At 33.3% G+C, this 23,029-nt stretch overlaps 1 protein-coding gene across 1 annotated transcript; it reads left to right on the top strand.

The window, feature by feature from the left end:
* Positions 1–9,422: 9,422 nt before the first annotated feature.
* On the top strand, positions 9,423–12,081 carry LOC112795147 (protein FAR1-RELATED SEQUENCE 5-like). The gene is made up of 3 exons (XM_025837098.3): positions 9,423–9,434; positions 9,545–11,926; positions 12,013–12,081. The coding sequence occupies exons 1-3, from the start codon at positions 9,423–9,425 to the stop codon at positions 12,079–12,081; spliced, it is 2,463 nt and encodes an 820-aa protein (XP_025692883.1).
* The last annotated feature ends 10,948 nt before the right edge of the window (positions 12,082–23,029 follow it).

Genomic DNA, 23,029 nt, shown 5'->3' on the forward strand with positions numbered 1-23,029 from the left:
CCTCTTTGTACTTCCCTTGAGTACAAAAATTACTTATCTGTTCTGTGTAATCCATGTCGCTTGAACCAAGCATTTGTGAAGTGTCTTCACTTATCATATTTGGACTTGTCTCTAGGAGTTTTGACATGAATTTCTTTGCTTCCTTAGTTCTCCCAGTATGAGTAAGTGCACCAATGATGACAGTATAAGTATATCGATCCGACCCCAATTTTTTCTTCTCCATCTCGGTCATGAGGTCAAATGCTTCATCAAGTTTCCCTTCTCTGCAAAGGACGTAAATCAACGTGTTGTACGTAACTGCATCAACGGGCTTACCTTTAATGATCCATGTGTTAAATAAATTAAAGGCCTTCTCGAACATACCATGTTTGCAAAGCCCTCGAAGAAGAATGTTACATGTAATAATATCCGACTTGAATGAGTTCTCAACCATTCTGTTATAGAACAAGAATGCTTTCTCCACTGCTTCCTCCCAGTAGTAACCATGAATAATCATGTTACACGTAGCTTCATTAGGGGCCAAACCTTTATCTAAAAGCTCATTCAATTTATCTACAGCCTGATCAGTTTTTAAACAATGGCACAACCCCCTAATTATAGTGTTATAAGTGACAACACTAGGAATGATCCCCTTCTCCTTCATCTCATCCCAAAGCTTCAGAGCTTTGTTGTTTGTTCATTTTTAAAGTATCCGATGATTAGAGTTTCATAGGTTACCTCATCAAGAATATAACCTCGCTTTGCGGCCTTCACAGTCAACTTGTATGCCTCTTTGAGCAGCTTCTCCGTGCACAATTTGTGCACTATAGTGTTCAGAGTAAAAGTATCCATCTTTAAACCTTTCCTCCCCATTTCATCCATCATCTTAAAAGCTTCTCCCAGATTTCCTGCTTTACAATAACCATTGATCATAGTATTATAAGTAAAACAGTCCGGTGAAAACCCATTCTCGACCATCTTTGGCACGACACAGCCGGCTTCATCCATCTTACCTTCCTTACAATAACACTTCACCATTATATTGTGAGTCACCGCGTTCGGCTTGACTCCCTTTCCCTTCATTTTCCAACCAACTTGAATGCCTCCACACTCTTCCGCCATTGAAAACACCCGTCAATCAGAGTATTGTAGGTAACCTCATCCGGCATCACCCTCAGGCTCTCCATCTCATCCCTTAGGCTAATCGCCTCCTTGACCTTCCCCTCGTCGCACAAACCCCTCATGATTGTATTATAAGTCCAAATATCCGGTACCATGTCGTTCGCTCTCATCAACTCGACAACCTCGGCAGCCTCCTTCAACCACCTCAACTTACAATAGCCATGAACCAAGATATTATAGGTGTTCCTATTTGGGGAAACCCCGCTACCTTTCATCTCTAGCAAAACCTCCCTAACCTTACTCAATTGGCCCTTCCTACACAATGCATCAAGAATAGTAGGGGTGCTCGCGGTGCGGTTTGGTTCGGTTTTAAGGGAAAATGTCATCAGATCCGAACGTTTAATTTATGTGCGGTGCGGTTTGGATTGGATGAACTTTTTTTGGAAATCCGATCCGATCTGATCTGATTACAAGCGGTTTGGATCGGTTTGTATTTGCGGTTTTTTAAATAAAAAAAATTAAATACATATAACAAGTCTCAACATCAAATTTTAAATAATCAACAATGACATATCAAGTCTTAACAATATCTTAAAAAGCCAACGATAACATAACAATAGAAATAAAATCATAGGTTAATTAAAATAAATAAATAAATAACATTTTGAACATAAAATATTTATTAAATAATAATAATACATGAATAATAGAAAAATGTAAAACAAATTGAACATGTTATAAGTATAATTGTAAATATAATAATAAAATAATAATATTATAGTATATTGTGCGGTTTGGATTGGATTGGATCGGTTATGAAAAGTAGATTCGAAATCTGATCCAATCTTGCGGTTTGCAAAAAATAGAATCCAATCAAATCTAAATTAATACGGTTTTAATAAGTTTTCGGTTTGAATTGAATTGAATGAACGGTTTAATTTGGATCGGTTTGGATTTGAACACCCTTATTAATTTATACAGGAAGTTTATTAAGATAACTATATATATACTTTGGGATAAAAATCAATATGAATTAAATAATACGAATAATAATCTCAAAATTATAATTTAAGATCATTTAAACTCGAAATAAGATATGTATAATTACAGTTATATTATTAACAAGAATGAAATTATTAGAATTACTCATTATTTTATGAGCCAATATACTTCCAAAAAGAGATATTTTTAAGCCGGCCATAATTTTAAGTCTAATTTGGGAATTAGACGGTATTGAAGTTAAATAATATTTGTGTTAAGGAGTTGACCAATTTAACTAGCGAACCCAACCTTTTATTTTAAAATAATTAATCAATTAAAAATTTAGCCACAATTTTTCAAAAAGAAAAAAATGACAAAATTAACTAAATTTAATTTCGGTTGAAAAAAAATTAGTTTTCAAATTATTTGGGTTTTAGTACAATTTTGGTATTTATGAAAGAAAATACAAGCGTCAAGTATATGTGGTGAACATGAAATTAAAACCTGAAAATATCTATATGTGTAGGTTTGTAGGAAGAATAATAACAGTGACATAATGATGCAATTGCAATTGCAAGAAAGTAGTATTAGGCGTATGATAGATCAATCGATCAATTTACCGGTAAAGGCGGTGGTGGAATTCAAGGTCATGCTTGCGACTACTTCTCATTTCTCATTATCTCCATATAATAACAATAGAAAAAATCTAGGAGACAACAATTTTGTTAAATTTTGGTCAGTTTATAATCAGTAAAAAAAATTAAGTTATTAGATAAAATTTTATACCAATCTTACACTATTAAAATTATTATTGATAACTATTTGATAACTACAAATTACAAAAATTACTAATTCTTTAGCATTGCTCGTAACAATATATAATATCATGCAATTGCCCCAATAAATTAAATATTATTTACTCATTCCTCATGCCCCTTTGGAGATATCTTTTAGGGGCGAGTTAGACTATTTAATTTACATGATGCATTGATATCACTAATAGTTTTAGGCATAGCATTTAAGATTCATAGTATTTTTTTATAAATATTTGTAAATAAAAAATGATTAGAAATTATAATTCATTTTTTTAATTATTCTCTTAATTTTGAAATAAATAAAATTTAAAATTTTTTATTCTTTTAATATTTTTAAAAATAACATATATATTTAAATTTTTAACTATTTAGATTTTAAAAAGATAATTAGAAGAATGAATTAGAATTTTTAAATGTCTATACTTAAACATAAAAAATATTACAAATTTTATATCTCTTAAGAATAAGTGTTTTAAAATATTTTTTAGTATGGGATATTTTCATTCCTTAAACTAGTTTTTAAAATGAATTAGAACTATGCTAAATTGACAATTCTGAAATAAATAAAGATGAAAATTCAGGTACAGTCAACTTCACGTAAAATTGATAGTTAAAAATTGTAAAATAATTTAATTGATTTGACTAAATTTTTATTTAACTATTCTCAATTATCAATTTTACGTAAAATTAACTGCACGTGAGTTTTTATTTAAAATAAATAAAAAGAAAAAGGCAAATGGGGTGGCAATGTTGCACTAAGTCATGATCACGTTCACGGGTTTTAATTACAATCTTGTGAGTCTTATCCAATTTGATGAGTTATCATCATAACAAAACCCACTATTATAAGGCATCACTCCCATGCATTGTGTCCACCCTCGTGTCAAACCTCACAAGATTCACAACACAACCCACTACTGCTTTTACTTTCCACCAAAACAATATTATTGTAAAACCCTACTTTGGTCATAATATATTACTATATCTCAAGACAAAGCCAAAACACAATGCTAAAATTCAACACTCTTAAACATTTCACTCTCTTTCTTGTTTTCTTGATTGCTTCCGCGGCCGCGGCCGGAGGACACGGCGGAAGAAAACTCCTTTGGGACATGTCAAGTGGTAGGACACCCTCCTCAGGGACACCTAACGGTGCGTCTGAGTCGGGTCATGGTCCAAACTAGGATTACAGTTGAGGATGGGGATCCGCACCCGGGGCAGGATGGGGGGGTATGGCTCCGGATCGGGCCGCTCCCCAACAGGTTTGGTGGGTAGAGGCTTCGGATATAGGTTTGGATCTGGGACTGGATCCGGATCCGGGTACGGATATGGATTCGGAAGTGGCAGAGCTCATGAAGGTGGATATGGGTCAGGAAGTGGTTCTGGTGGTGGTGCAAACAACGGTAACCGGTCACCAAATTCAGTATCTCGGGACAGAAGTACAGAACCAACCATCATGGCTAAATTTATTGGCTCCTACTATATAGTTCATAGTATGATAGTAAAATATTTACTCTATATATATATTTTGCATGTGTGAGAGTGCTTGGTGTGTATGCATGAAAAAGCTAGCTAGCTATATTAAAGCTTTGAAATTGCTATATACCTAATGAAAAAAATCAATATAATTTTCCAATTATCGTTTTGGGTTGATTAATTATTTTGTTTCTAATAATCTCTTAAAGAGCTATATAGCTAGCTAGCTATTTAGATGCTTGCAAGATTTGGGAATCATACCTTTTGACAAATTGATCAACGTGCCGCTACTACTACTAAAAGTTGTAAGATAGGTTAATGAAAATTTCTTTCTAATTTTTTTGTGGTTCATTGGATATATATGTAGCTTGATGTGCTATCAACCAAAATTCTCAATCGACAGAAATTAAAAAGTTAAAATAATTAGATGTTAGTTAAATGAGGCAGCCTTAATAATTATACCCTGATTATGTTAAATGTTTATGCGTCAATATTTGGATGCAGATAATAAATTGGTGATCTTTTTGGTGCCTACAAAATTGTTGTCTAACTTGCCTAGAAGTAGAGATAAAATGAAGTAGGACTCATCTCTTAAATTTTGAATTTTAGGAGTAAATGTTAGGCACCATAAAAGATGCCTAGTAAAGTATTCTTAGTTTTTTTTTTTTTTTTTGAGTAATATCCCAAATAGGCTCCAAGAAATTTACCATCCGACAGTTTTGTCCTCCACAAAATTTAACTAAGATTTCGATCCTGAGGTTTTCAGATATCTATCAGATACGTCCCCAAAATCGTTTGATCCGGTTAAAGTAGTGACGTGTCAGGTTAACTGCGACATGTCACCTTCAGGACATTTTGGTCCCCATCTACGCTGGACAAAACGACGTCGTATTGGAACCAGGGGCAAAACGACGTCATTTCGGGGAGAACAAATTCGTCCCCACTTAGACAGAGAATGCAAACGGCGCCGTTTTCATGTGGAGAACCTATTTGCCTTATAATAGTATCTTAGGGGACCTATTTGACCTATAATTCGTGATGTTAAAAGAAGTTATATTTACTTCTACGCAAATCTTAAAAACACATCTGTTCATTTATCAAAATGGTAACATAAACGTGAGAACCCAAACATGTTAACCACATAAATATTTGGCTTCAATAGCCACACAAGCCAAATCAAGTCAAAAGAAGGTTTATTTTCTTCAACATAAACTAAACGAAACCATTCTAAATAACATAAAGTCTTCTTCCTCCAACATAACAAAAGGTGGTAACATAACTAAGACAACAACTTTCACACTAATTCTTAGAAGTATCATTTCTTGAAAGGCTGGTTCAACCCTGGTGTTGAAATGAATTTTAACAACTTAGATACTTTGACACTGGTTGCAGCTGATATTGTCTCAACACTAACATTCTCCGGATTCTTGGCCCTAATTACTGTCTCCTTTGGAAGTCTAAAAGAAAGCTGAGTTTGGAATAAACAGTATTGTTATCACCATGTTTCACACAGAGTTCAACTGCTTACATTAAGCCACTTATAAGGAGGCATACCTTTGGATTGCTTGAGAAATTTCTTATCGCATCTGAGGGAGAATTGTCAACTTGAGTATATTGAGAGGGAGGATCAGGCTCTTGCATGCTACCAAGTTTAAATACACCAGCCTGTGTTTCCAATATTAACAAACAGGGGCAATGAAAGTACTCGAGTGTAATATCACGAATTATAGGTCAAATAGGTCCCTTAAGATACTATTATAAGGCAAATAGGTCCCCCACATGAAAACGGTGCCGTTTGCATTCTTTGTCTAAGTGAGGACGAATTTGTCCTCTCCAAAACGACGTCGTTTTGCCCTTAGTTCCAATACGATGTCGTTTTGTCCAGCGTGGATGGGGACCAAAATATCGTGAAGGTGACATGTCGCAGTTAACCTGACACGTCACCACTTTAACCGGATCAAACGGTTTTGGAAACGTATCTGGTGGATATCTGAGAACCTCAGAGTCGAAATCTTAGTTAAATTTTGTAGGGGACAAAATTATCAGATAGTAAATTTTTTGGGACCTATTTAGAGTTTTTTTTTTATTTTATTTTATATTGGTCTTACCAAAATCCAGTCTATATAGTAATAGTAAAGTCACACTAAAAAATACAATATTTTTAATTGTTTCTCTGTGGTACATATGGTGGTAGTACCGACGTAGTGGTTGAAAGTGGTGGGTTGGTAATAAAGCACAATTGGTAGTAAAAGTGATGGTAGAGTTTGTCAATGGATCGGAGTTCACCCTAGCTAGTTAATAATTTGGTTAGTTTTCTACTTTTCTTAATTAAATATATAGATCCAATCTTTTTTATGTATTTAATTATTTTTAAATTTTTATTGTAATTTTGTGGACATCAATATTTCATTATCACAGTTGTTTATTCAATCTTATTTACATATAACTCCAAAAAGTCAAAGAGGGTAAAAAAATACTCTATATATCTAGACAATCATGCATCCATAAGGCACATTACACTTTTATAAAATGTGGCAACGAATAATGATGATGATTAGTATTATATATTATAATTTTCACAAATGTTGTGCAAACAAATTAAATTGACGATGATAATGTCCACGATGACATGCATATTACTGATATGTTTCAATATGGAATGTGAATAACTTGAATTCCCACTTAGACCATGCCATTAATTAATAAGTTATATAATGCTACCAAATCTATGTTCTCATAATCAAGGTGATCAATTTTATGGTTCTCAGCATATACACGTGCATTTACACACCGTCACCACCCTCCACTATTTTTTTTCTATCCAGATTAAATATAACATAATCATCATCATAATTATTTAGTCCTACATGTATACTTAATTTATTTGTAGACAATACATATATTAATTATAATCATAAATTATGCTATTTCAAATTAAATGACTTATATAATAATGATCTCATTTATTGTTATAAATGTTAAATTGAATAAGTTATTATTACTTTTGATTTGGAATTAAATGAGAATAAACCCAGATATTATCTTTTATTCCTTAGATAATTATCTTTTTGGATTTTAGATATCTTATCTTTTAGCCTTTAGATACTATTTTATTTGGGTTTAAGGATTTAATGGGTGCCATACTCAAATATAAATAGACCTTCAGGGTTTCGGTCCCCAATATACCAAAGCCGCATTTGTTGCTCTTTTCCCATCAAAAGAGTTGCAGTTCAGCCACCTAGGAATACAGAAGGCTTTGGTTGAGGAAGATCGAAAGAACCACAAAACTGAGTCTTTCCATCAATTTCTAATTTCTACGAATTCAGGTACGCCTTCCGCATTATGATATATATATATATATTTTTTGGTGATTCAATATGGATGATTTGAGTTATTGAAATTAATTTATTCCGGTATATGTGTTAGGGTTATGCTAGATAACTAATGACTTTTTTGAACAAAATGAATAACAGATTTTAAAATTGACCTAATTCAAATAAAATATACTACATTTTAAATTACTCACCTAAATCTTAATATTAGAATAACTATTTATATACCTAATAAATTGAACATTCAATATATTTATTATTCATATTATTTAATATTTTTATTGTCTATCTATACTTTTTCTATATGTTAATATGAATAATGTTTCTTTTCAAATTAACCCTTCATTTGACCTTTTTTTAGTGCATTCCCAGCACTTGTTTAATCATAAATATGATGTAAAAATTTTCAATACATCAATCATTTATTGCACAAATAATCTATATATATGTTTCTTTTCAAATTAACCCTTCATTTGACCTTTTTTTAGTGCATTCCCAGCACTTGTTTAATCATAAATATGATGTAAAAATTTTCAATACATCAATCATTTATTGCACAAATAATCTACATATATGATAGGTTGTTTGAAAAATTTTAAAAGTAATTTTTTTGAGTTTTTAATTTATGAAAAATAATAGTATTAATGTTTAGTACAATTTTTAAAATTAAATTGCAACTTTTTAAAAAGTTATTTAAAAATTTATAGAAAAGTTTTAAAAAAATGACTTTTTTCATAATACTATTATTTTTTATCACATTTTTATAAACTAAATATTTTTAAAATTAAAAATCTAAATACAAAATAATTTATTTATAAACTATTTTTAATATAATTATTTATTATTTAAATTATTTTTTAAAAAAATTTAATTAAATTATTTACCTAAAGTAAATTGTTGATACCAATCATCTTTCAATTTGTGCACTATGCATCATAAGCTAAAATTAGAGATAAAATAAACGGTTCACCTATTTAAAAAAAACGAAAAACCCTTAGATAAGGCACATTAATTAACCGTCCAAATATAATGGACTTCAATTCCAACAAACCATGGTGGCACATAATAATTAAGCTGGCCTTGTATTGTCAAATTAAAGATTCATGCATGTATACCTCAACTAGCACTTACCAAACTTTTTCTGGGTAGTTATTTTTGCTGGCCTATTAATTGTTAAATTATATAAAAAAATTACGATTATTTTTTATTATTATTAACAAAGCTAAGTGTTTGGAGGCTGAAAACTGCAACGTGTATTTTTTTACCGAATGTGATACTAGGTGAATGATTCGGTGGTCCTCACTTGTTTTTTCACCAATTGTGGTGAAAACTTAAATCAACGGTTAGATCATTATTAAATTTGATCCAACGATGGGTTATATTTTGTCAATTATAATCAATTTTTTTTTTGCAATTAGTGGTATATGAACTACGGCCCAATAGAATTTGTTATTTCCATAAAAAATTTTACTAAATCCTAAATTTCACCCACACACAAAATTGAATTTCATAATTTCCAACTAGTTAAACACACAATTGTCTCCTTCGTCAACATCAACATCATTATCTTCTTCTTCACTCTAATATTAATTCTGTTGATGTTCAACTATACATCTCCTAAGTTTCATATTTTACACCCTTACAAGCTTTTTTCTTTATAAAATTTACGGCGTATATCTTATCTCTCAATCTCTGCGAGGAAGTAATCTGAATCCCAATGTCTAATGAGGTAGGTTTTTCATCAATCTGAAACCCTAAGTCACACTCTTAGGATTAATTTTGATAGATTTCTTGCATCATGCCATCAAATACCTAGCCTAAATTAATTTGTTCATGTAGGATTATGTAGATGACACCAATAATGTTGACGGGTTTCACGGGAATTTGGAGAATCCCTTGAGAAACAGTGATGAGCTCCTGGACGACGATATCTTCATGGATGCTAACTTGGCAAATGCAGAAGTTGGTGCTTCTGAATCCAATGAAGGTACCCATTTTGATCAATTGGATGAATCTTATAAGATTGACGGGTGGGAGGACATAGGAAAGACTGAGTTCTTGAATATTGTAGATGTTGATATAAAAAGATATCATTTCAGTGATCTAGGAGTGGCTTTTGATTTCTACAATGCATTTGCCAAGTCAAAGGGATTTAGTGGTCGAAAAAGTAAGACGCGAAAGCACAATGGGATAATCAATCGACAGAATTTTGTTTGTTGTCGCGAGGGCTTCCGACGAAAAAAGGCAGATAATATGCATACCAGAAAACAAGAGCCTAGAGCTGAAACTAGATGTGGCTGTAAGGCAAAGGTTCAGGTGTCATTTGACGTTGTTAGTGGTCGCTGGATTGTTTCAAAATTTTCTGATTTGCACAATCATGACCTTCTTCCTCCAATTTTTACTGCAATGCTTCCTGGTCACAGAAAAATACCTGCTGCAGATATTGAGCAAATAAATATAATGAGGAAGGGTGGATTAGGCACTGCACATATTTTTGCAGCACTCTCAAGCCAATCTGGTGGTCACCACAATGTTCCCTTTTTGCCCAGGGACTTGTACAATCAAGTCGCACAGCAACGTCGACGATTGAAGGGTGATGCTAGTGCAGCTCTTCAATTTTTGAGGAAGATGAAGTCCATTGATCCTGTCATGGTTATAAGATATGAGGTTGATAGGTTTCACTCGATAAAGAATTTATTTTGGTGTGATGGAATAAGCCAAATGGATTATCAATTGTTTGGTGATGTATTGGCTTTTGACGCTACTTACAAGAAGAACAAATATCATTGTCCGCTTGTCGTTTTTTCGGGTGTTAATAACCATAACCGCACAGTTGTCTTTGCGGCCGCTCTTGTGTGTGATGAGTCAGAGCAAACATATATTTGGTTGTTAAAAAGTTTACTGGAAGCAATGAAGGGGAAGGCCCCAATTTCAGTTATCACAGATGGTGCCCTTTCAATGAAAAATGCAATCGAAAAAATTTTTCCTAATGCACATCATCGCCTATGTGCTTGGCACCTTATTCGCAATGCCACAAGTAATGTAGGTAATCCTAGGTTCACATCGCAGTTTAAGAAGTGCATGCTGGGTGATTACGAGGTTGGTGTATTCCGTAGTAAGTGGGATCGGATGGTTGAAGAGTTTGATGTGCAAGACAAGCAATGGATAATTGATATGTATGATAACCGTCATAGTTGGGCAACAGCACATATCCGTGGGAAGTTCTTTGCTGGGTTTAGGACCACTTCTCGATGTGAGGGGTTGCACTCAGTTATTGCAAAGTATGTCAAGTCCAGGTATAATTTAAGAGATTTTGTAGAGCACTTTGATAGATGTGTTGCCTACATTCGTTTCAAAGATAGTCTAGCAGACTTTGAATGTGCACATGGAGTACCTGTGATGCAAACTCATTTATTGTCATTGGAGAAGTCTGCAGCTAATTTATATACAAGAGAGGTATTTTTTCTATTTCGCCCTATTATTATAAGGTCTGGTTCAATGAAAGTGTTAGATTGCATTGATGTTGGTTCTTATATGTTATACACGGTGGTTAAGTATGGTAGTCCTAACGATACATGGCAAGTATCTTTCTGTGATTTACCAATGGAGTTTACTTGCTCCTGTATGAGGATGGAGTCATTTGGCATTCCTTGCGAACACATTCTATCTGTTTTAGTTACACTTGACATTTGTGAATTGCCAAAATGTTTAGTTCTAGATAGGTGGACCAAAAATGTGAAACAACAAATACAAGATACAAAGGGGTTCACTTGGGATTGCTTAAAGTCTACCCAATACTGGTGTTTGATGGACTGGTTTAGATTGGTGGCTACACTATCAGCAGGTAAAGATGATAGGTTCAGGAGCATGAGGGATTGGGCGATAAACACAGTGGATAAAATGAAAGCCGATGATACTGCTAGTGCAGTTGCTTCTAATAGTGCAATTCCTGCCACTCATACAGATCCTCGTGACCCCCCAATTCGTAGAAGAGCTAAGGATCGTGCCGGACAACGGTGTAGTATATGCCAGGAGCTCGGACATAACAAAACTACATGTCCAGATCGGAGTAAGTATGATAGGGGTTCACATGAACGGCATAGTCTACCTACAGATGATGATGCATATGAGGCTATGTGGGATGAGGAAGAAGACTTCATTTATGAGGAAGATGAAGGTGAATGTGCGGTAAATTCTAGTTCTGAATCTAGCAGAGATCAAGTGAGACATTTCTCAACTTTGATATTTTATTTACTGACTACTTTAAGATTTTTCATGTGTTGCTCATAAATTTTGTGTTATTTCAGGATATGGAGATAGATGACTCTAATTATGAATTTGGAAATGAGGACGATGGAGCCAATGAAATTAATTAGTCCTATATTATTTTTGTTTCATTTAATTTGTAATGTGTATTACGTATTATTTACTTGTTCCAGCTCAAATTACCTTTGATTTAACCTTTAGTTTTTTTTTGTCTTTTTGAAATATGGATATCTTCTATTTAAATACATCACAAATGTGGGAAACTAATCCTGTCTAATTTGGTGTATGTTGGGTTTAAGTTCTAACTTTTAATTATGTCTAATTGAGTTTTTGTAGTTACTGATTACCAATTTTAAGCTACATTGATGAAAGATGAAAGATGAAAGCTGGGAATAAATATGGTGTTTATGTTAAAATTTGAGGGATTTTTTCATCTTGTCTTTTGTTTTGGGTATTAGTGTTTCATAAGTCTGAATGCTTGGATCTTATATTACTCTTCATATAATAACAAGGATATTCAAATTCATGCACTAGTAATGTTATGTAAGTTAGTTGGTGGTAGATCATACAATGGCAAAACTCAATCCTTTTAACTTCAATTCATTCATTAGTTATGCTATGCAGGTTAGTTAGTGATAGATCATACAAAGACAACAATGGACTCTTTTAAATTCATTATTCTAAGTTGTCTGCTGTTTTATGATTATATTTCTATTTTAAAGTGCTACTTTTTCACTAGTATGAGACACAAGAGACTTACAAAAATGCATCCTGTTAGTAAAAAATAGTCACTCAATTTTTTTAATTCATCTCAATTTTTGAGAAATTGAGATGAGTTAATTATTTTTTCACACATTGAAGTCTCTAAAAATAGAAGAAAATAATGTAAAATAGTCCTTTGTTATCCTCTATCATCATCTCTGTGACTATTTCTATGACAGGTTTCTTTTTATGTTAATAACATAGTGCTTTAAACTATGTGCTCTCATTTCATTGTTCTTTAATGATGAGAAGATTTTTAGTTATTAGTTAAATTTTAATATTTTTTGCACCTTGCAGTAAGATTGCTATGTGCATCGGTTTAATTCAATGTGAAAAATGAGTAAAAAATAATTTAAATATGATTAAAATAGTTTAAATCATAAGCATGGATAATTATCTTATCCATAAGCAAAATAAACATTTTGGAACTTAAATTCAAATACCTAAGTTAATAACTATATGATAGAAATATTTTTGCACTCAAATTTAAATATCTAGTTAATTTTTTGCCACAACTGCATTCCACCATCGATCTGTGCTTATTTGAACGTCTCGCTTCCTTTCGTTGCTCTCAGATAATACAAGCTTCAAGGTGCTACTCATGCGGACCTTCTCATCCTTGAGCTACATATTCACCAAATTGGCACTTTAATAATACGATGATTATAAGTAGAGCTAAGACAACTCAAGGTGTGTACCCTTACCACTCCGAGGACAGATGGGGTGAAGTGAGATTCCATATTCAGCCATTGCATAACCCAACAAGCAGAATTTTTACTGTGTCAGATTGTTAAAGTTTGATTAAAACCTGAATGGAAGGATGTGCATTGACAAGAGAAGCGAAAACATACTAATAAATGGTCTACCTTGATTCCAGTTGCGGTAATCCATATCCTCTGAGTATATCCCATTTTTCAAAATGGTTCTTACTTGGCATTCCATGTTTGACATAATCCTCTGATAATATTATTTGAACAAGCACTTGTCCCTGTAACCATGGCTTTATGAGACACAATGGACCTTGTTTTAGCATATCATGTTACTTGCTATATTGAGATACTTACTATTACTTTCATGTCTTGGAGCCTTTGTTCCTCGCCATGTTTTGGTGATAACACATCGAAATAATAGGTTACCTTGTCTATGATGCTAAAGACTATAAGATACCAATGACCAACCTTCTCCTTAACTGGTATATATACCTAAAATTTGAAAATTTCTTTGATTTAAATATCATGTACACAACAAATGATATATATACCTAAATTAGTTTTGTCCTCTAATTTTAAATATTTAAATTAGTTAAGGTCAGTGGACATACCCACTTAATATTCTTGTTGGGTTGCATAAAATCTTTTCCATAGTCTCTGAGCAAGTCATCCAGTGTTTTATCTCTAAAGATGTCCTCCTGGAATTTGATAAATAATGTATAGCATAACACACAAAATATGAGACTAGTCAATTCAAATTGTATTAAATCCAGTTAATCATTCACACAATTGTACAAGTTTCTAGACATAACACTCATATTAGACTTACTATATGCTACATTGTTACACATATTTAGAATTGTTATACTTAATAATTGAGATTACCGCAAATAATGGTGGTAAGCTCCACAGTATCCTTTTGTTACTCTGTTCATGTGTTGTTCTAATAGCCATCAGTGTAAACACCTGCAGTTTTAAGGTAATTTATATTATTGTTTCGATATGTAAATCACCGAAGAATTAATGAGTTAGTGTTGTTAATTTTATGAAATTTTAATTCTTAAATGCAAACCTCTTCTGAAATCTCATGCCCCGGGCACATGCATGTTAGCTGCGCTCTAGAGATTCTGCAGTCCCCATGCTTAATGATCTCCTCTCTGCAATAGAGTTCAGTGAATTGGATAAACAAATTTTAGTTCAATGTCATCTTCATGTAAGGTTTCTCATGGAGACACTTAAAAAGCAACAACTTACTCCCCATCAAGTGATGAACAAAAGATATATGCTCCGATTTTCTCATGTTCTTTTCTTAAATTCATCTCAGGGACTGGTTTGAAAGTGAATGATAACCCCGCTAACGATGCAACATCATGATTGACTTTTTTCCCTGATAGGATTTTCCCTCTTGGTGCAGCAGCTTGGAGATGCAGTTGCGTACTTAGTGTTTCACCGAGGGTGCTGCGATGGTTATTCTTTGGTGGGACAGTGCTTGAGGCATTTTCATTTGACAGCATATGCTATGTTTTCCCCATCCATCAACATTAGTAATGGAACCATATCACAAGATAAAAAATGATATTACAAATCAGAAAATTCATGAGATGCAAAGTGTTACCGGTGTTCGAAATCTTGCCGTGCTACCTATTGCCACTAAATTTCCCTTAGAATTGTTGCCAGCGGGAGCTTTCTGGGTTGGCTTAATCCTATGCGGTGGCTGAGACATGGTTGTAATCACGTGACTCCTTGGAGTTACCACCCTGTTAATGGATTTTGGAGGTGGCATATCAACTGTATTGACTTCAAAAACTTCCTTTGGGTCCTCATCGACATCAGTAAGCAAGGTAATCAGGTCCGTTTCTTTATCCGTGAGCTTAAAATTTTTTTCCTGTGCATTGAGTTTGGTAGTAGATGCTGATTTTAGTTGTTGTTGGACCCTCTCAGTGACACCTTCACTGAACACACCTGGATGAGGTGACCTCATTCTCTGTTTCTTCCTCTGCCCTCCTTTGATCCCACTACTTGAGTCACCGTTGGCAAGAAGGATAGACTCAACGTGAGCCAGGGCGTTTATCTGTGTATCAATTTTTTTTTCAATGTCGTCAACTTTTTCCCGGAGTAGTCGTATCTCAGACAGCAGAATATCCATCAATGTGTTATTCCCCTCCATATTGAAAATGGCTGAATCGATGATCCTTGCATTCTATTGCGTACGCATTCTTTTGTGGGGGTGATTTACTACTGAGGAGTGTATGTGTCTTTTTGACTTCAGCCACCTTATTTGCTTACACATGGCTACACAAATTCGCCAAATTAGAAAAGCACATATGTAGACACTAATGTCCTACCACTGCCAACGAGTGTGACATAATTTTGTCTCTTTTGTGAGTCTTAGCAAATAGTACTGCATGCTCTCTCTTTTTAAAGTGTGTTTGTTGAGGTTGTACCTGTATACCAGTCGCCCAGGCTGTATTGGCAAAGTTGTGGACATATATGTGGTCTGGTTTGTCCTTGACATATAAGCTTTGGGTGGTGATGATATGAATTTTTGATTAAAAATCATGCCTTTTCTTAGAAATTTATTCTAATAACTGTGTATGGTAGTGAAATTAAAGAATTTAAATGACCTGAAAAAGCTTATGTGGAAGTGTATAAACTAAGGTGTCGTTAGCTTAATTAATAGTAAGTTTAGACATTAGATAAAATTACATTAAAATAAGACAATAAAATTAGATTAATTAACAGTAAACAATTTGGCAAGAGGTGAACCCTTTCAAAAATACTAAATGACAATCAAAATTTACCATTTTAAACAAATATTTAACCAATTATAAATCTTAAATACTAAATTTTAAATTATAAACTTATAAAATAAATTCTTGTATGATATTATTTTATTAGTAAGAAAGATTTAGCAAACTTTTTCTATATTACTTTATTTGATCTTCATTTAATACTCCCTCAATTAAAGACAGGATCAGATGTGTGGGATACTGGTATCACATAGGCTGTATAGTAATCCGATAGTAAGTAACTATTATAATCAAACAATAGGCTATTTTCATTATGTAATCATATACTATGACAACCATAACTCATGAGACCATCTCTCGCATTTGTCCTCCCAACTGCATTGCTCGATATTCGTACATGATCGTGCCTTGTCCAGAAATTTTCTGCACAACCATATTTTGGCGCCAATATGAGTCCATACAACTTCCTATATCCCATATTATTCCCTATATAACATATGTTTCACAATTCAGTATTACACACAGAAGGAAAATCAGTCACAGAAAAAACTCTTCAATGGAATTCCTGAACTTGGAGGCATTTGACATCACCGGCTCTGTTTCACAAGTTTACGGCAGGTAACAACATTAAGATTGCAACTTCAGTGTGTATTTTAATATAAGTTTTCATTTGTTGGGTCCAGGTATACTAACTTACCTAACTATATTGTTCACCATATGCTTGTAGTGATGCTTTTGCCAAGGTTGAAAGCAACCATGACCATGCTGTCCCAGAAAAATTGGTGGACGTTGGACAAGTTGACAACACCAATGGAACAGAGTCTTTGCGTGGAGAGTCTAAAGAAGGGACACATGCAAACTTCAATTCTAATGGAGTTTCGATTGAGATCCCGCATGATGCACAACAATTGAATGAAGTAGTTGGAGGTGGACAAAACATGCTCTTCGTAGGCTCGCAACAGCTGGATCCTTCCCAACACGGCTTTCAGATGTTTAAGGAGAGTTTGGCCACTGGGACGTGCCAACAAGTGGATATGGAGACAAGGCAATTCATGCGACAGCTGATAAGACTCTTTGAGGTAAAAAATTCAAAATAAGATTATTATTATTATTATTATTATTATTATTATTATTATTATTTAATGGCCTGTCATTCACAATGCTCTCTGAAGTTTTTTAAACATTTATATCAAGCCAAATGCTTCATTGTCTTGTAGGAGCAACAAGTTCAAATTAAAGAGCTGAAGGGATCAGTTGAGAAATTACAGGCTGAAAAAGAACCAAAAAATGATCTTATTGAGAAGCCTACAGAGGATTTAATATATATTGATTCTGATGACAATTTGGTTTACACAAACAAGGAAGAGAAAACCCCAACTAACTTAGTTCCTTCTGGAATTCATAACATCTCTCCTATAGCTCCCAATACTGAAGAGAATTTAGTGCAAGCTCCAGCCTACACCAATATCATAAGGAATAGATTGTTCAGGACCCCTTTTACTAGAAAACTAAAAAAGGAGAAGGGAACAGGTTTAGCTACAGTTAACAGTGCAGGTAATCAGGGGCCAACCAGGAAAAGCCCTCCATTGAAGAGGCGTTGTGTAGGCCAAGGCTCTCGTCGGACCAATGCTACCACAAAGGTACCTTGTTTAATTTTGTGCTAAACTCAATCACAGTCAATAATATAGTTGCATTACTTTGTCTCCATAACTTGTATTAAATATATTTTTTGTGCAGAGCGGGAGAAACAAGTTCAAGGTAACACCTGCAATGGACTTCAATGATGTGCAAGCTAGGATATTTGCATACATCTTCAACAGCGGAGTGTATCAAGAGTAAAAATCTAAACTTTATGTGTTTGCAATATCATAAAAAAAGACAATAACCACATAGTCAAATTATAATTATTGATTAATCCATGTGTTCTTGTTGACTCTACAAAGGGAGTATCTGGTGAAGATGGGCGAAATGACAGCTACAAGAAAAATCATGCATAGCCTTCTTCCTGAAAATGATATAGACGAATTGGTCGTGCAAATGCTATGCAAAAATGTGACACTCGCTCAATTTGCTTACCCTGACCCCTACATTTGGTGTCTTCCTCCCACTTTTGCGGTTAGTTAGTCCAATTGCATGAAATATTATGAATATTGTGATCATAACATAGCATATTTTAATAGAGTTTATCAACTATACTCCAATAATTTATTTAACATGAATTTTGATTGATAGGAGGATGTGCATGAGAAAAAGAGTCAAGCACTCATGCAGATGGAGTATATGGACACTTGGATCAAAGCATCAACACAACTGCAATATGTAAAATGATCCTCTCCTTTAAATTCTACAAAATCTTTAATTTGGATACAGTATTGTTTATTGTTACCTTTAAGTTTAAAGGCCCTGTGTATTAAGAGTAATTATGATATGTGAATATTCTATATGCTATCTAATTAATCCAAATTTCAAGATCTATGTGCCAATTGAGGATCTCGGTGCCAATTGGTTTGCGATGGTAATTGGAATGCACCAAGAGGCTTTATATTACCTTGACTCTAATCCACAACCGTACTTGGTTAGAGATAGAAAGGCTCGGATGCGCGATGTTGTAAGGCTTCTTTTCATAAGATCAAAAATTACAAATTAGGTGTTTGCTATCAAATAATTTAACCACTCAAAAATTCTTGGTAATTTGTAGGCCAAAATGTTGTTCAAAATAACAACTGAATGCTTTGACACGGATGAGAAATTTCTACCCCATGGCTTACCGGATTGGCCAATTATTGATGGAAAGGGCATACCAAATTGTCGCAGCGGGTAGTTGTTAAGCCACCAAAAAATATTTAGCTGATAGTATAATTAAATAACATTGTATAGTAATTGTTTGTTATTATTGCAGTACCAATTCTGCTAGCTGGGTTATTTCATGGATCAACATGGAAAATCAGTTTGATTATGATCTCCCAGGCATGGTGAGCTACTTGGCTTTGATTACTAATTCTTATCACTATATTAATCAAGGAAATTTCTTTTATTATTTTATTTAAAAAGATAATTGAGTTTCTCGTGTAAAGAAAAACATTATTCATTGGATTGCAATGGGGAGGACATTAAGAATGTTAGAAATTATCCTATCATTTATCCAATCAAATATATATACTAATAGATAACCAAACTCTAACAAAATATAAATTTCATGAAACAGTTGGAACACAACTTGCTTCGTGCTAAGTTAGCGGTGGACTTGGTTACTAGTCCCTTCAATCAGTTGAAGAATGAGATTCTTAAAGATGCAATTGAGTGGGAGAAGCACCAGGTGGGAGCATGAAGGACCAATACCTAAGCATTTTCTTTGTGGCATATGTAGCCCGTATTATGTAGTTTGCTTTAATTATAAACTAGATTTATTTTCAAGCTTTAATTATCATCTAATTTTATTTTATTTGTGCCAGTTTGAATATTATGGGTGTACTTACAAAGGCCTTAACTTTAATTATTATCTATATTATGGATGAATCACTTATTTATCTTTTTCTTTTATTTTATGGCAGTCAAAATATTGGTTGCTCAACATTCATTATTCTTAGAAATTCTTTCATAAAAATGTTATTAAATGCATGCTTTTAATTTTGTAGTTTTATTATATGACATTTCTCCAAATTTATATCTATTTACTGACTAAAAGACTTGTATGTGAAGTCCTGACACTATTTATTTTTAGAGTTCATGAACATACTTTTACAAAACTAAACATGTATTGATTGTCAACTATTTATGTTACTCAGTGACACAATCATATAATTATAAAAGCATTAAGTATTAATTTATGCACAATAGTACATAACATGATATTACATCACAATCCAAGAGTATTAGCAACATGAAATTGTGGTCTTTAAGTTGGACATAAAGTGAAAGATACTAATTATTGAGTCTTAATTGGCTGCATAACAATGTCAGTTACACAGAATTATGAAATTAAATTAAATAGCATAACATAACTAATCAAGCTCTAATTAATGGTCCTTTATTTTGAGACTCATAACTAGTAGAAGAAATGGATATCTACATTAGTGATCCAAAATTTCAAACTGTGCAACCTGGGAAAGAAGATAAAGAAAAAGATTTTAGAAACATAAATCTAAGTCACAAAGAACAATGTAACAGTTTCAAATCAGATGTTATATAACTTCAGTGTTGATAATCTATATTATAGCATTAAGAAAAATATAATATTTATTTAAATTGATTTATTTATATTAAAAGGAAGCTCATTTAAGCTTTACATATTATGCAATTCAAAAGAATTTTACCAAAGCCCTTCAATTTGTCTTTAACACAATGAATGTTAAGTATTATGAGCGAAATTTACTTCATCAATTCACTAAACTCAGAATCATTTACCTTCAAAGAAGAATGCATTAATTAATGTAAAGTACTTCAGCGAAGCTGATAATTATATGCACAAGGAGATTTGAAGCCAACCCCTCCTCAAGATTTGTATAAGTTCAAAAACAATTGAAGATATATATGAATGCATAATGTATTCTTAGTTAGGTTTTTCTATAAAGTGGAACTAATTTTCAATTTGCAGCATAATAAGCAACACACAATCTTTATCCTTTTCAACACATTATTGCAGAAAGTTAAGTTGCAGTAGTTACTTTAAAATCAAAACCAGTTTCAGTTGAAGTCACAATTACAAATAGAATAATCAATAAAAATCATAAGTTAAACATGAAGTGACAAAATGAAAAATACAAAGAACAGGGTTAATGTTATCTCATAGAGGTGAAGCTTTTTTTGGTCTACTGCTAAGTCATGGAGATAGAGGAGTTTGCTAGATTTGGTCCACCACTGCAATGTAGCAAAACTATCTTCTCGTCCACCACAACAAAAACTACAAAATTAAAAAATTTTGTGCCAAAATCGAACAGGGGACATTCAGATAATGGGAACGGGTAGTGCAAAAGAGAGCATTTCTAGAACAATCAATGAGTCAACAATACTCGTCGCCACTATCGTCCCCATATAGGTGACTGTCTTCCACCGATGCTATGCACCCAACAAGAATACAGTTTCGACAGTTTTCTCCTTATCTAAAGTCGTTAATAATTTAACATTGCTTGCAGTTGATAAATAATAATCTAATTAAATAAGTAAATAATGCTAGAAATAACCTAATTTTAGGCTAGGTATTTGATGGTATGATGCAAGAAATCTATCAAAATTAATCCTAAGAGTGTGACTTAGGGTTTCAGATTATCCCATTGTGCTTTCGCGTCTTACTTTTTCGACCACTAAATCCCTTTGACTTGGCAAATGCATTGTAGAAATCAAAAGCCACTCCTAGATCACTGAAATGATATCTTTTTATATCAACATCTACAATATTCAAGAACTCAGTCTTTCCTATGTCCTCCCACCCGTCAATCTTATAAGATTCATCCAATTGATCAAAATGGGTACCTTCATTGGATTCAGAAGCACCAACTTCTGCATTTGCCAAGTTAGCATCCATGAAGATATCGTCGTCCAGGAGCTCATCACTGTTTCTCAAGGGATTCTCCAAATTCCCGTGAAACCCGTCAACATTATTGGTGTCATCTACATAATCCTACATGAACAAATTAATTTAGGCTAGGTATTTGATGGCATGATGCAAGAAATCTATCAAAATTAATCCTAAGAGTGTGACTTAGGGTTTCAGATTGATGAAAAACCTACCTCATTAGACATTGGGATTCAGATTACTTCCTCGCAGAGATTGAGAGATAAGATATACGCCGTAAATTTTATAAAGAAAAAAGCTTGTAAGGGTGTAAAATATGAAACTTAGGAGATGTATAGTTGAACATCAACAGAATTAATATTAGAGTGAAGAAGAAGATAATGATGTTGATGTTGACGAAGGAGACAATTGTGTGTTTAACTAGTTGGAAATTATGAAATTCAATTTTGTGTGTGGGTGAAATTTAGGATTCAGTAAAATTTTTTATGGAAATAACAAATTCTATTGGGCCGTAGTTCATATACCACTAATTGCAAAAAAAAAAAATTGATTATAATTGACAAAATATAACCCACCGTTGGATCAAATTTAATAATGATCTAACCGTTGATTTAAGTTTTCACCACAATTGGTGAAAAAACAAGTGAGGACCACTGAATCATTCACCGTGATACTATACAAGTATAGTCTTTTTTTTTTTGAAAGAAAGTAATATTATATTAACAATGGATATTCAAGATATCCAGATTAACATGAGTACATATTTCTGATGGGATATGTGCCAACTAAGTGGGCCACTACATTACTATTTCTCTTAACATGGGCAACATGAAAGGAGCTAAAACTTTTTAAAAGGGCCTTTGCATTAGAAATCAAAAGCCCAAACTGATTATGTGATGTATCTGAAGCCAGTAAAGCATTCACTGTGCAGCCGAGGGTTGCGTTTTATATGGCTCACTTAGAACTGTATCGAGTTCAAATTCTCGTAGAAAAATATAGAACTATACTAATAGAGTAATAACAGAGGTGTGTGTGTGAATTGATGTGTGTTATATATGACCAAAAAAAAAATTCATTGCAAAACCAAGTTGAATTGATCTAGTAGTTAGTTCACTAGTTCGTTTAATTAAGTGTCGCTAGTTTAAATTCTGCCTTGTACATATAGCAGTCCGTTGGCCAGTGACAAACTTTTAAATGAAATTCAATATCGTAACGGATTAATCCTTAACTTACCAGATCTACTTTTAAAGTTCCGGTAGAGCCACGGTAGCTTTTGATTTCCGCGCTGACAGGAACAGATCTACTCTTGAAGTAGTAGGGACAA

Source organism: Arachis hypogaea, chromosome 4, assembly GCF_003086295.3.
Source record: "Arachis hypogaea cultivar Tifrunner chromosome 4, arahy.Tifrunner.gnm2.J5K5, whole genome shotgun sequence".
Taxonomy (NCBI): domain Eukaryota; kingdom Viridiplantae; phylum Streptophyta; class Magnoliopsida; order Fabales; family Fabaceae; genus Arachis; species Arachis hypogaea.

Excerpts from the sequence above, each read along its gene's own strand:
- LOC112795147 (XM_025837098.3), top strand. Across the intron at positions 11,927-12,012 it reads CTGAATCTAGCAGAGATCAA|GATATGGAGATAGATGACTC; the intron begins GTGAGACATTTC and ends GTGTTATTTCAG.